The sequence below is a fragment of the Rhinolophus ferrumequinum genome, chromosome 12 (genome assembly GCF_004115265.2).
Source record: "Rhinolophus ferrumequinum isolate MPI-CBG mRhiFer1 chromosome 12, mRhiFer1_v1.p, whole genome shotgun sequence".
Taxonomy (NCBI): Eukaryota; Metazoa; Chordata; class Mammalia; order Chiroptera; family Rhinolophidae; genus Rhinolophus; species Rhinolophus ferrumequinum.
In genome coordinates this window covers 41498534-41516586 of record NC_046295.1, presented here as the reverse complement: position 1 = coordinate 41516586, position 18053 = coordinate 41498534, and the positions used below count along the sequence as shown (strand labels likewise).

The following is an 18053-nucleotide window of genomic DNA, read 5'->3' as shown; positions in this document are numbered from 1 at the left end:
CTAGAATGCAATACTGGCTATTAAATTGCATTCTTCTAAATCTTTTTGCACAATCTGTGTTAAATTTTCTGCCCTTGCCATACTCTCTTCCTCACAGACGTTTCCGCCTGTAGAATTAATCTTATATTTTTAATCACTACTGACACACAACACTAGTTGGTTACAAAGTACCACATCAATGACTAAATTTAATATCTGAGTGCTGGTAGCTAACAAAAAAAGAATAATTTGTGGAGACAAAGCATTGGTTTCTGAATGGCTGATTTTAATGGTGGTATATAAGTTCCAAATGCATTCAGTCATGCCCACATTCAAAAGAGTATAACCATGTTTACCATGAAACAGTATTATATTTATTTTATATTTAACATAATGAGAAATGATTTTTATTTTTCTAAGCAACTGGAAAAGTCCAGTTCAATTGATCCTACAAATGAATTAGGGGAGGCTTCCGCCTCCCCTAATAACTACAAAAGAAAACTCATTTATGTTATTTCATTTAAATGAATTGTATTTGACAAATGATATAAATACATTTTTAGAGACAGTAATGCTTCACATTTGCAAGGCTGAACAGCTGTCTACCATAGTCTGGGAAAAGCCTAGGTAATTGCCTATAAAAAAGAACCATTTTTATTAACTTGCCCTTAATAAGTCAGATTGACTCTTTTTGCAGTACTTCATTAACTAGAATAATCCTTCTATCAAAAAATTGCAGTCTATGTATGTTTAAGGATTTTTTTTGAATGATTTCTAATAATTCCCTACAAAAGATCTTAAATGAGAGTAAAATTTGTGTTTAATAACTGATGTATATGAAACAATTTAAATAATTTATCTTTCCCAAAGAATTTGTGTTTTGCCCCTCCTGAATGTAATATGGGAATCCTTTTGAAACTAACTTTTGATTCTTTACATTGCTTGTCCTGGGGGTATAAATTTCATTTGCTTTAAGTTAAGTTGAAAAGTATAAAAATAAGAGTCCTGATAAACAAATTCTGTATAGTCCCAATAACAGGCATTAGCAATAAGGTAACGTTCAGCAACATTTCAACAAGTGCCGTTCTAGAAAGATGAGGTACCACAGCTCCATAAAAGATGATGGGGTCCAAGTTTTAATGTGGGGTTTGAGGCCATGGACTCTAAAGTCATAATTTTTTATCTGTGTTGGAAAAAAATCCCTCAAAACTTGCCCATTCAAATGTAAATCAGATGCAATAATACTGTAAGTGTTGAAATGAATGATAATTTTGGATATTTGTAAATAATTTTTTTTTTAATTTTTGATTTTACTAAAGTCAAAACTCCATACAATTCAAAGCAAATGGCACAATGTTGACAACCAGTGACTCCAGGTGAAGCTTATATGGTGTTCCCTGTACTATTGCTGTTAACGTTCCTATTGATTTGCAAATTTTCAAAATAAAAATGTCCATAAGACAAGACAACAGGAATGAAGTAAAAATATAAGACATAGACACAAAGTATGTGTCACTGAATATCACTGGTTTTAGAGTACAAAAAAACCCACAAAAGCCCTATCTTATAGGTAAAATCTTTCTGCTAAAAGAGAGAATGGGAGAAACATTTGACATGCATTAAAAGAACAACCTGGGTTAGAAAGCATTAGAGGTGGAACGCTATGCACATAGCACCCTCACTGCTGTCATCTCTAGAGTTTTCAAAGCTGCCATATCAAATCACACAAAACATGGCAATCCACTGACTTGCATGTTTACAAATGATGATAAAGGTTTGGAAAATGTGAAACTTTCAGGAGGATCCGTATAACAAAGGTCTCCATAAAATGAAAATACTTTCTAACTCTGAGGAATAAAAATGTTTTCTGGGTTGAAGTCCTGAAAACCATCTGATATTATGAATTTCTCATGTGCCGTTTAAGTTGGCTAGGCTTTAAAAAGTAAAGTACATGGTTTAGATTCTTGTTTAAAGTCTTGGCTAAATGGTAAAGCTTCACATTTCCTGTTAGATCTTTGGCTGAACAGTATCAGTTTAGCAAAAGAACAGGGTTTGTTTTTTGTGTTTTTTTTTTTAAATCTTCATTTACTTTGAGAGGAGACAGTACAAAAGCAACCTCAATTCATCTCTTCTGGTGAAAAAGTAAAGTAAAAACCATATGGTGTGAATAATACCAATATTGAAACAATCTGCCCCAGACTTCATGGTCCCTTTTGGATTCCCAGGCCTTCAAATACACCATGTAGAACAATAGCACACCTCTTCCCTCCTCATACGTTCCGAGAGAGACGAAAACTTACAACCCAAGGGCTAAGGAGCAACCAATGCGCAGGTGACATGGAGAACCAAGGACAGTGGAAGCCAGTTCCTTTCAAAGGGAGACACAAGTGACATTAGGATACAAGACTCTGGGAGGTTAGACACAAGCAAAGAGCAACAGCCTTAACATCTGCGGATAGTGCCAAATGCTGGTTTTTAACACTCATCATAGGCCTCAGAAGTTGTCTAAATGTGACTCCTTCTCTTCCCCACTCCACACCTATTTCATCCTTTCTGTTTTAGTTCTTTCTGTTTTCTGTTTTAGTTCTCTACACTAATTATTGTCAATCCAATCATATAAGAGAACTGAAGCAATCATGAAACTGGGGTACCATGAAAACAAGTTCTTACATAGCTTAATAGCAATGTTTGGGGGGAGGAGTAGAGACAAATGTTTGGAAAATTGAGTGTTACTCTGTAGAAACTATAATAATAAAGATATCTTAACTCTTTTAATAACCTAAGATATCTTTTCTAATAATCTAAGATGATTCATAGAATCAACTAAACTAGAAATTGCCCTTTTTTGTTTTTAAAAACATATGTACATTGGTAGAAGCAAAAATTAGTCAGAAATATTTACATTCAGTCAAGCCCATTTTCTCAAGTTCCCTGAGAAGACATACACAGATACACTACACAATGCAATGTTACAGCAGAAAGTAAATTATCCGTAAGAATCCTTTATAGTAAAGGCAAATTTCTAATTCAACAAATATAACCTACAATATAAATTATATCCTTAGGATTGGTTGTTACTATAAATTCATTCAGATCAGGAAAACGATCATATTTGAACCTCTCAAAGTAATTTTGGCACAGGTCAAATCATCATTTTGTTAAGTCCCTGAGCTCTTTTAACAGGCTGGTTTTTGCATTCGGCCTCTTTCCCGGCCACATGGGCCACCTCTCCCCACAATGCCTCACATCCTGCCCTGGCCTCATGTTAACTCCAAGCCAATGTTTAACGCCATAAGCTTTCTAACGGAATGTGCTCTGCAGACACCATGTCGCTTCTCTGACATGGAAGAGTTGAAGTCCCTGGTCCAAAGAGCTCCCCCTCCTGTTTTTCTGAGCAGAAGAATCAGATGAGGGTACGTCTCATGTAGCCTTACTATCTAAAATTGCGTACAATGAATGGTCAGTGTTTTAACGTCTCCAGGGCTTTATGCCTCAAATGCTCATCCAAACACTGGATGGCAAAGAGGTCGATATCTGTGTCAAACTTATTAGCAAACAAGTGGTGCTTGCGCAACATCCAGTTCAAGTCACCTGCTCCAAAAACACACACGGAGCGTACGTGGACACCACTGCAGGGCGGGTAGGGGGCGCCCTTGGAAACATCACCTTCAAAGTACTGCCACTTGACAAACCTAGCAATTGCATGCATGTCGGACATGTCATACTTATGGCTTAGGGACAGTGAGCCTGGGACTTCAGGGATCCTCTGAATAGTGGCCCAGAGATACTCATCTGGGCTGTATGTGTCTTTTGCCCACTCCATAAACTTTTGGATTTTTTCATTCTCTAGCACATACTCCACATAATTCCTACTGACCACAAAATAGGCACTGCCTGAAAACAGAGGTGTTTCAAGAGGAGGCTGTAATTTGTCTGTCCCTGTGTTTGTCAGTTTTCCATTAACAATGGTATAATGCTTTTTCCACCTTTCTTTTTTATTGGATGGCATTTTCTCAGTTTCTAGGTTGTTTTCTCCGTTTAACGACTTGAGCGTCCTGACAATTTCCAGGTTGGTTTTAATAGGAAAATCCATACCACAAAGATTTATCAAGTACTTCCAGTCTGCACTCATTCGGTAGAGGTCCTGCATACAGTTGAGATCCGCCTGAACCCGACTCCACGATGCATACACGACAGTCTCCAGCCGACTGGCCACAAAGACGTTACTGAAACAGGATGCAATGCCAATCACCGCAGCCAAAAAGGAATCCTCTGATTTTTTGTCCACATGAATGCAATAGAAATTCTGAGGCATGTAGATGGCCCTCAAGAGCCTGTCAAGCATTTCAATTTTGTGATGAACCACTATGGAATATGCTATTGGAAACTTTTCCTCTTCTTTACTAAGGGGTTCTACAATATACTTGCGCTTCTTGATGAAAGAAGTACAATCACTAGTCATGTTTATATAGTCAAAGTTTGTCCACCGAGGTCGCCTTCCAAATTTCACTGTTAGAATCTCAAGTTTTGCCTTTTCGATTTCATTTATATCACCCTGTAAAACTTTGGTGCAGTTAATATTACTACTAGGATTCTCTCCGACCAGCTCCAAATGTTCAACACTGACAAATTCAGGCTTTTGATAAATTCTTAAAACAGAGAAAGTAACTAGGGAAAAAACGAGAAGCAAGAAGTAATATTTAGTGGGATAAGAAAAAAGTCTCCTTCGTAGCAACTTCCTCAGCATTTCAAACAACAATCAGGGACTTTCCTTTATTAAGGGTGGTCTTCTAGGCTTCCAGGAGTAATGATTTTTCTGTCTGTCGTGTCCTTGAGAGTTGTCAGTTTGCATTTATTAGTACAAAGGCATCTTGAAGTGGAAAAGAGAACTAAAACAAAAATAGAAATGATACATATAAATACCGTCTATCATGACATCTTCTCAGGCTCAAAGACTGTCCTCTTTGCTGCAAGGTCTGATGTTTAAAACAAAAACAAAGTAGGTCAATCAGAGGAAAAGGGGTAGTATTATAGGAAACCTTCAGTCTCTAATATTAATGTCAAATTGTTTTAAAAGAAATTTGAGTACAAGGATTTGCTAAAATATCCTACAATAAACATTTTACCTCTCAGGTATATTAAGGTGCAAAACACAGTTGAAGACCTCGGTTGTGATTATTGAACTCTCCATAGTTGGTGGGTTTTTTATCCTGTGCCAGTTCTAATTAGTCCCCCTTGACTAGAAATCATTAATAATCTGGGTTCCTCCTGACAGATCCATTAAAGCCCATCAGTTGGTAACAACAGCCTTAAATATTTGAAGAGATCAGATCCATTCTGCCCTTCACCAATTTAGGGGTGCTCTTAAGGACAAGTTCAAAAATGGCTGTAACTTCTAAGAATCTTTGAAGGAAAAGCAGGTCAACTGAATTTTCAAATTGGACCAGAGAGACTCAGTTGAAACCAGGCCAGATTTGTGACTGTTTTGGGTTGACCTTACGACATACACAATCCAAAATAGAGACACAGCCTGAATTTCTTGCATTGGTTATATAACAGGTTATAATAGTTAAGGCTTGCAGAAAAACAACAGTTGTATATAAATTATAATTTATGACAGAACTTAGTCTTATTTAAATCAGGAACCAACCCACTTTTATTATATAAAATGTTTACAAATATTTAGATATTGTTTTGTTTTCAAAAATCAATTTTATAACTTGGCAATTGGTTCTATAAATAAAAAATGCTATGTTCTAACAAAGAAAGTCAAATACCAGCAACTGTCGCCATGCCAGATTTTTAGAGATTTAAAACTTATTTTTAACACCAGAATTAGCACTAGAACTTTAAAGTATTTAATTAGGAAATAAATTGTGAATATTAATAATACAAACAAAAGTAAATGTTGACAATTATTAATACAGAATAATGTTACAAAAAGTATTCAGACTTTTTACCTTTTAGAATTAAGGAAAGTCTGGCTCATTTAGTTCTCTGATTCCAGGTAATAGCCTGTTGCCCATGTAGACTACATCTCATGCAGCCAGATTTCTTAATTTTACCAGACATCCAGCAATGGTGTTATGCCTCATGAGGCTTTTTAAAAAATCTGTGAAATAAAAAGGGAAAAGTGTGAAGGGATGTGATGCACATGGAAGTATACACATACTCAGAAATTATGCTAGTGATCTAATCCTACTTTTTTCCTCCAAATTATGGTGTGTTGATTTCTCTCTTTTAAAATTTCCTTCTCTCCAGTCTCACTTATTTTTCTAATGCTATGTTGTGGATTGCTAAAGGTTTAAAAACACCCTACAAGTCAGATCAAGCTTTTTCAATGAAAACTCTAGTAGCATGTTCCAAAGTGTGTGCCAAGGAACAGTTCAATGGTCCAATATGATTGGAAAATTCAATATATTCTGTTCCCATTGTGAAGCATCCCAGTGCTGAATGGTTCATTAGAAGACAATCCTGCAATTGAATTAACTGCGTATCTTCTTCCAGTTCTCTTGCCACCCCACTCTAAACTTCTACTAGAAAGCAAAGACTGGGAAATTCTGCTAAAATGCTTAACCATCTCAACCATTAAAACATCAGATTTTTAAACAAAACTATGCCCTTAATAAGCAATCCCTGCCTCTTATTGGTTCAAAGCATTTGAGAAAATCTCTGTCTAATCATGGCCTCACATAACAAAGAATGTAAACTTTAGAAAATTAACTCAGGAAAGTCACTAAACAAGCAAATAGCAACAATAACAAACCCTGGGTTGAGCAGGAACAGAGGTCTGATTTCCAGAACTGACATATTATAAAATGTCCACTTTCAACGAAAAAATTACAAGGCACATAAAGAAACATGAAAGTCTGGCTCATATACAGGAAAAAAGTAGTCAACCAAAGCTATCCCTGAGGAAGCCTAGGCAGTGGACTTAACAAAGACTTTAAGTCAGCAGTTATAACTGTTCAAAGAGTTAAAAGTGTAAGAATAATATGTAACCAAATTGAGAATTTCAACGAAAAGATAGAAATTATAAAAAAGAACCAATAAAAATCTGGAATTGAACGTACAATAACTGAATTGGAAAAACTGACTAGAAGGGCTCAACAGCAGATTTGAACTGACAGAAGAAAGAATCAGTGGAACTGAGGACAGCTCAAATGCAGTCTGAAGAAAAAAAGAAAAAAGAATTAAGAAAAATGAACAAAGCCTCAGAGACCTGTGAGATACCAACAAATGTGTAATAGGAGTCATAGAAGAGAAGGATGGGGGAAGAGAGGGGTGGGGAAGAGAAGGAAAAGGGGGAGGGCTGCATAAACATGTATGGGGAGAGGGGTAGAAAAAAAATTTATATAATGGCTGAAAACTTTCCAAATTGATTTTTTTTTTTTTTTTTTTTTTTTTAGGAGAGCACAGCTCACAGTGGCTGGTGCGGGGATCAAACCGGCAACCTTGGTGTTATTAGCACCACGCTCTAACCAACTGAGCTAACCAGCCACCTGCCAAATTGATTTTAAAAAATTAATCTGCACATCCAGGAGGCTCAATGAGCTCCAATTATGCAAAATGGTATAATAACTTTGGTAAACAGTTTGGCAGTTTCTTACAAAGCTAAACATGTGCTTTTTGATTCAATCCAGTAATCACGCTCCTACGAGGTATTTATCCAAACTGAAAACATACGTCTACACAAAAACCTGAATGTTTATAACAGCTTTATTTATGATTGCCAAAAAATTGGAAGGAATCAAGATGTCTTTCAGTGTACCACAAATTGTGGTACATTCACAACATGGAATGTTATTCAGTGATAAAAAGAAATAAGTTATCAAGCTATAACAAGATTTGGAGGAAACTTAAATGCATATAGCTAAGTGAATGAAGCCAATCAGAAAAGGCTACACACTGTATGATTCCAACTATATGATATTCTGGAAAAGGAAAAATTACAGAAACAATAAAAAGATCATTGTTTGCCTGGGGCTTAGTGGCAAGAAGGAACAGATGAATAGGTAGAGAACAGGGCATTTTTGGGGCAGTGAAACCATTCAGTATGATGCTATAATGGTGGTTACAAGATGTTTTGCATTTATCAAAACTCACAGAGCTGTACAACACAAAGAAAGAATGACCCCTCTTAATTATAATTAATAATGATATATCAATATTGTTTCATCAGTTGTGTTATGGGGTACATGGGAATGCTGTATTTTCTGTGCAATTTTTCCATAAGCTTAAAACTGCACCAAAAATAATCTATTAAAATCTAAAAGAATTAATCTGCACATTCAAGAAACTCAATGACTTCTAAGGATAATAAACTCAAAGAAATCCACATCTAGATAATTCATAGTTAAACTGTTGAAAAACAAAGACTAAGAAAGAATCTTGAAAATGGCAAAAGAAAAGTGATTATACAAAGGGTCCTAAAAATTAATAGCTTCAAATAGAAACAATAGAGACCAGAAGGTAATGGATAACATATTCAATGGACAGAAAGATAAGTATACAGAATATATAAAGGATTCTTACAATTCAAAAATAAAAAATACAAATAACACAATTGCGGCACCGGTGGGATTTTTTAAACAAGAGAAGTAGAAGAACTATCCTAAATAGATTTTTTAAGAATGTGAGTACATAGGAAATCACCCCAAGATTCCTACAGAATATGCAGTTCTTAATCAAAAAAGGATCTCACTTCAAAAAAGGCCTAGGTCTTTACCATACTTACCCACATCCTAAACATCCATCATGCTTTGAAAATGCTTTTTAAAATGTAAAATCATTAGTCTTAGGTTTTAACAAGATGGATAAGTGTTTAAAGTAGATAAGTGTGTGAAGTAACAAGTCTATTTTATTAATAATGCTTCGTGTATTTATCACTATGGTGAATAAAGAAGATAAATTATTGACAGAAATTTTATTTAATCAGCCTAACTTCAAGACATAGAACATTCTCTTAACTAAAACTTGGCTAAGAGTTAGGATAAAGCTGAAGGGGAAATAAGATTTCATAGAGAAAGGATTTCTATAAGGAAATGGGAAGCAAAATGTGCACATACTATACTATTTTAATGGAACTTCAGTCATCAAACATTACTTAGTTTAAGCACACACACAAATAATATTCAAAATATTAAAAAATGAATAACAAAACATGGCAGAGGTTAATATTACTGGGCTCCATATTCCTTCACATTAAGATTTCAAACAGAACATAGAATACTTGAAGAATGTCGAGTGGGAATAGTCATTGAGGCCAACGACTGAACAGTAAGAACCACTCTAAATAACAAAAGCTCATGAATTCTGCGAGAGTAAGAAAAATATAAGTCCCCCACACTAAGTCTTCTTCACCCAGACTCTACTACAGGACTTGGCAACAGTCTTAGCAAGTGTCCTGGAAAAGGTCCCTCACTGATGCCTTTCCTAAACAAGAATTCCCTGTGGATTCCACCATGAATATTTTTAAGTAGAAAAACACAACCTAAGAAGAAATGGTGGAAGAAAATAATTCTACCGTATAAAGAAAAAAAGGAAAGCCAGTACCTAAAAGCAATGGTTCTTAATACATGGCTTTTTGAAATTAAAACCAAGAAGCACAAGAATACTAAATTCTATAAAAACCAAAAGTAAATGATGCTTTTTTATAATGCTAGTAATAAGGAGAGATAATTAAGGAAGGGATGAGAAGAAAAGTATCAAATGCACTGAGGTCACTAGAAGTGTTCCAACATAAAATGAACAACTTCAACTGGTCAAGATCAGGCTGCAGTTGAGTACTTAGTGGAGTGGGAGGACAGACAAAATGACATCAGGCAGAGAGAGAGAGGAGGCAGCAAGTAAAATTTGAAAAGCAGATGGAGGAAAGATAACCAATTAAGCAGACCCAAAAATCCCAGGCTGACAGTAGGGAAAGAAAGAACCAGCTCTATTTATGCTACAGGATCTCCAAAAGGTTCAGGGAAATGGTGGCACAGATATCAGTAAGGGATACGTGTGTTTAAAAAAAAAAAAAAAAAAAAAAACAATATATATATATATATATATATATATATATATATATATATATATTCCCTTCCCCTTGAATATATATATATATGACTGACCGGCAGCTGTTTACAAAACAGTAGGATCTCCACTGCAAAACCTGGCAGAGACCCAAAATTTAGTCTGCAGAGGTACTCTAGGCTGGGGAACACCAGGCATATTGGAAAGCAGGGTTCCTAACCAGGAAATGATGGGACTATGTGAACCCAAGGACAATGAATATTGAGATCTCATTCCCTATTTCCAGGTGTCAACTCCCAGAACTTAGACAGCCAAGCCAACACAAGAGTTTATTTACTAGGGAATCCATTCAGGCCAAGACTTAAACATGCTGCTTACATTGGGAGTTCTCCCAAATGTTCAGAGGAAACAAATAGATCATACACAGGGTGAAGAAAACTAATAATATCCTCAGAGAGTGAAGAAAAGATATTACATCCAGTCAATCAATAAGTGAGGCAGATTATGTTGTCTGAAAATGGGAAAAACAATACTCCCATCCCACCCACTCTTCTGCAATGTAAACTTGCCACCTCCAATCAAGAACTAGGCAAAATTCCCTTCTCCTTGAATTTGGACAACAGTAGAGTCTGGCAGAAGTGACACTAGGTGGCCAGCAAGGTCACATCAAGTAAAACCATGCAGCTGCCACCTGGTTATCTTGAAAATGTGCTCTTCAGAAACTCCATTTTAAAACAAGCATCCATGTTGTAAAGAATCAGCTTCCATGTTGTAAGAAGCCACGTGGAGAGACTATGCATTGGTACCCAAGTCAACAGTTGAACCCACTCTTCAATTCATCCTAGCCCAAGTGCCTGATATGTAAGTGAAAAGGCACCAGAGGAATCTAGCCCCTAGTCACTCAATCTTACGAAATTTCTGATCCACAGAATGTGTGCTAAAAATAAAATAGAAAACTTTATGTGACTACGTTTGGGACGGTTTGCCTCATAGCAATGACTAGAACAAACAGGAAACCACATAAAACAGAATACTTAGCAAATAAAAAGAGCTCTTAAAAATGAAGCTATGATAGCAAAAATTGAAAAACTCAATAGAAGCACAAAGTTGAGAAAAACTTTCAGGGAGTGAAGCAAACAGGCAAACTAACTGATGAAAAAATTAGAGAAAAAAAAGACAGAAATTTTAGAGAACCAGATTAGGAGACCTACCATCTGATAATAGGACCTCCAGAAAGAGAAAATTAAAAAATGAAAGGAAGTCATTAATTAAATAATTCAAGACTCTTTCTCAAAATGAAGGAATGGTTTTAGCTTGAACAGTCCCTTGGAATACTAGCACAATGAATGAAAACAGACCCACAGCAAGACACATTCATTAATCATGAAATGTCCGAACATTGGTAAAAAGAAGGATTCCAGAGAGGGGGAAAAATAAGCCACATAAAACGTATTCGGAAGCAGAAAATGCCTTCACATTTCATAAAAACCAACCACAAAAGCCAGATGATTGTGGGGCAATGCCTTCAAGGAAGGAAGGAAACTGAAGGAAACTGAATTTCAGAAAAGAATTCTTAGAACCAGATGAACTACTAAATAAATTAGGGTAAAATAAAAACATTTTACACTTTAAGACAGGTGAAATCTTAAAATATTTACCTTTATGCACCCTTTCTCAGGACACTCTAGAGGATGAGCTTCATGAAAAGTAAAGCATAAGCCAAGAGAGGGGAAAACCTTAGAATCAGAAAGGGTATCTAACATAAGTAGGAAGAAAAGGAAATCCCAGGACGATAGTAAAGGAACATCTTAGGCTGTGTAACAGGCCAGCAGACAACCACAGCTGGCTGGGGCAGATCAGAAGGCCCTGGGATAGATGTCTCCAAGAATATGAGACTGATAGAACAACTGATGGGAATAAACATATGGAAACCCGATTTAACAACTGGCAGAGTCTGGGGGGAATTTATAATAACTACATTGAAAACAAAGCAAATGAAGGGGGTTGGAGAGATAATTATTGACTCCAAAGAAATGAGTCATGCAATGAAGAAAAAAAAAAGCAATCAGAGTATACAGCGTGGCTTAGCTCTGAAGAACATCAGTCCTAATAATGTAAGCACTATTCTTCCAATCAAGATTCAATAAACTACATCAGGGGCACAGAGCAATGGGAAAGATGGATGTGAAAAGAAAGAGGTTGTACACTTTCCCCAGCATCACATAACTGACCATTGTGGGGATGTTTTGAATTACATGCTGCTCCAAGCCAAAGTCCTCTTTCTAATTTTAATCCCCCACGTCTCATCTTCAACAGCTCAAAATGGTAAGGATCAGACAGAAAATGTCAAGTGGAGGAAAAGGGTGCAATTCAGTGCAAGATTGTTTTCAGTGATAAATGGATGAGGAGGTACATGTAAAGAAATCCAAAAACCACTGATTATGAAATCTAGATTTCAGCTTGGAATAAGTAAGAAACATTAGAAGCCTTTACAATGTAAAAGATAGTGTAGTGGTATTTTAAAATTAAAATCTACTGGATATGACTAGCATATGCCTCCGTATTTTAAAGTGAACCAATTCTAAGAGATGATATTCATCCCAATCACACACGTACTAGTTTAAGTTAATTTAGGAAGTATCACTATATAAAGAAGAAAATGGAAAAAAAAAAATTTGAAGAAATGAGCTACATGTAGCTCGGGTTATATTTTCCTTAATTCCTTTTTTAATAATAAAAAGAAAGGCAAAGGAGGAAAAGGGAGGCAGAGGGGAATAATATATATTTGATTATAAATTAGTATGACATAACATATTCAGAACTTGAAGGGAAGGGTCTAACATATTTACGTGACTATACACATCCATACGTGCATACGTCTAAGAATAATCAGCATTGTCCTGTTCAGCCTCTAATTACATCTGAGACTCCTAGACAAGGAGCAAGATAAGAAGGGCTCTCCATGGGTTAGCTTTGTTAACCTTATTTGTTAAGCTTAAAGCTGACAGATATACTGTCAACTTAAAATAAAGGAGAATTCAAAAAAGTAAACTCTTTGCAACAATTTCCACCAAAGTTATTCTGGTTTAAGTCCAAACAAAAATATTAGAGATAAGAATAATTCTACCTATTGCTTTTTACCATTTTTAGAAGTAGTGGCAAAACTCTTTCTTAAAAAAGTACATATGCACACACAAATAGATGCACACATCTGTGTGTCTGCACAGGTATGCATAAACAAATAGCTTGGTGGATGAATCGGGGTCCATAAGCTATTGCCCTTCTGTAGTAGGAAGCATGGTCTACATTAGGTCAGTTGCCTCTCATCCCACTGAATACTCCTCCAGGGCTCAATTTCACTGACTCTCCAAGAACTATTTTTTCTGTGGCCCAAAGGCTGCTGTGAGTGGATCGAAATACCCACTATTGTGATTGATGCCAAAGCCATGCAACTATCTCAGAGAATCGTGACTCAAGCAAGGGTGCCCAAATGCCAACCCAAAGCAGGCCAAAGGAAGGAGCAGGAAGCAGCTAAAATGCAAGGCAATCCCTTCTCATTCAGGGTGCAATTCTTTCCACCATCTGCGCCTCCTGATCTGGGGGTACCTAGTCTCTGCTCCCACCCACAGGTTTGCCCTGCCAGGAGGGTGGTCTCTGCAGCCTGGCTGCTGTCTGTGACTTACTGCAGTAAGCTATGTAGCATTTCTGCAGTCTCACATTGAAATAAACTCCTGAGACCCCAACCATGCCTGCCCCTCCAGACTGGCCAAGAAAAGTTCTTGGGGTCCCCATAACTTAGCACCATGAATAAAAGCACCAGGCTCTACAGTGTAGGCTGTTATCTCCCAGAATTCATCCCAGAGTTTTCTTGAGCTCCAGCTAAGGAAACATAGGCCATAGGGGACCTTCTATAATCAGCTGTAGACCATGTTTCCTGTGCCCCTTCTAAAAGGGGACTTTCTACATGACGTAAGATATTATAACTAAGCCACATGATGTGATGAAGGGAGAGAAGGGCCCAAATCACATCTCCCTTCTCCAGACCCCCACATCCCAGAGCCCGGAACAGAATGTGGCACAGATAATGACTCAATTATGTTTGTGGAGTGATCAAGTCCCTTTCTATGTTCCTCTGCTAAACATTTAACATCTATCCTCTCTCCCTTTTAAATGTCAGAGAAGACTTCTGTTTCTGGTTCTCTATACTTACAACAAGGACTAGCTTATTTAGAGAGTATATCTAAAAGTATGATCTGTTTAAAGATTAAATGATAAGTGATTTTTTTTTAAGCCCAAGCCCCTGAAACACAAATAATATAATTGAAGAAACGGCATCAAAATTTTGAAAGGTAGAAGGGGTGAATGGGAACTGCCTTGGCAATCTCAGAAAGCTAAATCTTAAAGCAAGCAGTGGGGACAGCTGAGACAATCCAATTTATAGCACAAAATTACAAACCCAAAGTACAGCTTCCACCTCCTCCCCCTTAACAGCAATCACCACCCTTTCTACAAAGGCTCCGAAATTGGCAGCACAATTCCTCTGAAAGCAGTGGTGAAATGAAGTTAAAAATTAATGACAGCTTGAAAAATCTATTTAAGAGGCAGTTAAAATGACCAGGTCCCTCCCTGTATTCATCATAACCCAGTGTATACCCTTCTTAGCCCCAGTAGAAGACTCTGGAAAATGTAAAACAGAGGGTATATGGCCTGGAGAGCGCAAGTCACAGTTGAGAGTAGCAGTACCAGGTTGAAAACAAGGCAATTGAATCAAACTTCCTTGTTCCAGAATATTGGTAGGAGGCGTATACCTTCCAGGCTTATGCCTCAGAGAACAGAGAACTACCTGATATCCAAGAAAAGCTCATGACCCAAAAGAGATCAAAACAAACAGAAAATGAAAAACTAGGGTATCAGTTAACGATTTCTGTATAACCAACCACAATCCTTAGTGACTTAAAACAACAACGATTTCTCACTACTTTTAGTATTGATTGGGCAGTACTTCTGGTTTTCCCTAGGCTCAGCTAGGCAGCTGCGTTTACATGGAAGACTGTCTGGGTTGAACGGTTTAGTATGGCTTGCTCATGTCTGCACATGGTACTAGATGACAGCTGGGTGTCTCTCATCCTCCACTAGGCTAGACTTGCTTCTTTACATGACAGCCTTGGGCAGTGTTCCAAGAGAACAAACGCAGCAGCTCCAAAGCCTTAGAAAGCCTAAGCTCTAGAAAATGCACATCACTTTTGTCACATTCTATTAGAGAAAGTCACCAGGCCTGCCATGATTCAAAAGGAACTAAGGTTCTACCTCTGGATGGGAAGAAGAGAAGCAAAATCTGTACAAAATATTGTGAAGGGGCATTTATACTGCAATAGGCAAATTTGTACCCATTAAATATTCTATCACATGGAGAAATTAAGGTCGTGTAAAGAGATGAAAATTTCAACAACAGAACCCTAATACTATCTGCAGAGACATAAGAGAAACTATTACAGCCATGAATCAAGAATAGGCTACAAAAAAGCAATAAAGAACAAAAATGAGCCTCTAAAGATGAAAAATATGATAACTGAAATGAGAAAACTCAATTGAAAAATTAGAAATTAAAGTTGATAAAAAGCTCCAAGAAAGGAGAGCAACAAGGCAAATAATGGAAAATAGGAAAATTAGAGGATTAATACAGGAGACCCAATATGCAAATAACAAGGGGTTCTACAGAGAAAGAAGAAAATGAAGGGGAGAAATTCAAAGACAGAATTGATGGAAATGAAGAACACAGGTTTTATCAGATTGAAAGATCCCTATTGGTGTATATCACAATAGATTAAAAACAGCCCTAACCAATAGATACCTCATGATATTTCAGAACACAGAGAAAAAGAAGATCCTACAAGCATTCAAGAGGTGATGTTAATAAATTCAAAGAATCAAGAATTTGAAAAGGCATTGGACTTCTTCAGAGCAATACTGGAAGCTAGAATAAAATAGTTCAATAAAATAGAATAAAGTTTATCATTTATCCCCTCTCTCTTTTGAATGCCAAAGAATTCAAAATTGAGTTTAAAATTTCAAGGGTAAACTATTTCAAACTAGAATTCTAAATTACCTGCCAGGCTACTGGTCAAATGTGATATAAAATAAAGACTCATACATGTGAAGTCACATGCACCTTTTCTCAGCAGGCAACTGAAAGAAGCATGGTGCCAAAAAATGAAGTACACCAATAACTATAAAAGCAGTAACAACAACACCACCACTTTGGAATGCTCAGTAAGCTCTAGGAACTCTTATAAGTGATTTACATAAGTTAACTCACAGAATATTCATGATAACTCTACACAAAAGGTACTATTTCTCCAGATAAGGAAATGGAGGCATAAGAAGGTTAAATAACTACCAAGGTCACATAGCTGGTAAGTGGAAGAGCTAACATACACAATCCAGCTCCCATGTTTGTGCTGATATACTGTCTATCAAGAAAAAGACAAGAACTAATAATCAAGAGATTATTGTAAAAGAGAGGCAATAGAAATCCCCAGGATTACCCAGGATTACGAGGAAAAGAGATCCCAGGATATGTATGGGTCTTAGGAAGAAACCAGTCTTAACTGAACCAAGTCAAATGACTATAGAAGATATTTCTTTAAGACAAAATCGACAGAACCCCTGTGGTAAAGGAAGAGGTTTTAATATCTACGGTAGAGGTCAGAGTTGAATTAGTAAAATAGACACAATAAGCAAAAAATATGAAAATAAGACATCATCTCCAGAGAAAACAAAAAAAGTACAATAAAAGAAACTATAGTATCCTACTATAGTTCAACTTCTACATGGTCATAAAAATATAAACATTGAGTTGTGGTCTAACAAACCTTATGATAATATACAGAGGATCTCAAGACTACGTTCATAATACTAGGACATCATTGACCTTTTTCACTTCCATTTTCTTACAAGTATACAACGTACGTTTCCAGAGTTGCATGATCTGTGATTTCTCAACAGAATGAGTGCAGAAACAAGTCTTTTCTATTAAGCTGTTTTCTATTAAGCCAAACATTAAAGAGATTTGCAATGCAAACCATCGCTACTCTTCTCACTAATTTCTATGAAAGCGGTTTTCATTAAAAAAATATTGTGTTAATATGTAAAAACTTATCGTTATTTTCACATAAACAACACTTACTTCTTCTCTGTTTGACTAACAGGATAAATACTGATCAATATATGCCACCTAAACCAAAGCTCTTTGTGATCAATAATTGTTAAGATTGTAAAGGATGCTGAAAACAAAATTTTCAGAACCCATGACTGGGGGAATGGGAAAAAGGCTGGGAAGTGAGTACATGGGGGAAGGGGTTTGGAGATAAAAGAGAATTAAATCCTCTTTAATAGTACAAAGTCAATAGGAAGAATCTAAAACTGAAAAATCTAGGAACCGTATAAGTATGTTATTTAGAAATATGGACATACACACTCAAAGAAATCTGTAAAAAGTTGTTCTAGGGATACGCGGGTCTCCCAAAAGTTGTCTCTTCAATCCCTAGTAAATGGTTGTTCTAGGGATATGCGGGTCAGTGTGGTAGCCACCAGTCATATGTGGCAATTGCACACTTGAAATGTAGCTTTTTAAGTTTCGACTCAGAAAATGAGTTTTTTAAGTTTTATTTTAATGAATTTAAATTAAATTTTAAAAATTGAAGCAGTGTAAAGGTCTTTATAGTAAACACAACTTTATTCTTTTGATAGGAGTCCATGTTACTTTAATGGCTGCACTGTGTTAGATATTAATGTTGTTTACATGTATTGGTACACAGGTGTCATTTTAATACCTCATTAATACTGTTTTTAGACTGCTTATACTGTATACTGTATTACAAAATTTTGAATATACTGGGTTAAATATAATATTAAAGTTAATTTTATATGTTTCTTTAATGCTCTGTACCTAAGTTTTTAAGTTAGATGAAATTAAGTAAAACTAGATTTCATCTGTGTTATCATATACAAAGCAAAAAGGGGAAAGTCTGCATGTCTGAATTAAATGGCATGAAAAG

The 18053-nt window shown here is 36.2% G+C and overlaps 1 protein-coding gene and 1 non-coding gene across 7 annotated transcripts in view; both read right to left on the bottom strand.

Moving 5' to 3' along the window:
- Positions 1–2263: 2263 nt before the first annotated feature.
- Positions 2264–18053, bottom strand: part of GCNT1 (glucosaminyl (N-acetyl) transferase 1) — a 29315-nt gene continuing 13525 nt past the window's right edge. For 5 of the 6 annotated variants that reach the window (XM_033123308.1, XM_033123309.1, XM_033123310.1 and 2 more), the window contains 2 exons: positions 5940–6091; positions 2264–4868 (listed from right to left, as the gene is read on the bottom strand). In XM_033123308.1, the coding sequence (XP_032979199.1) occupies positions 3440–4726 (1287 nt within the window). In that variant the 5' untranslated portion in view covers positions 4727–4868; positions 5940–6091 and the 3' untranslated portion in view covers positions 2264–3439. The remainder of the gene's footprint in view (positions 4869–5939; positions 6092–18053) is intronic. The other variant, XM_033123313.1, reaches the window with a different exon arrangement.
- On the bottom strand, positions 7406–7479 carry TRNAI-AAU (transfer RNA isoleucine (anticodon AAU)). Its single transcript has one exon. It is a non-coding gene; the product is annotated as a tRNA-Ile (tRNA).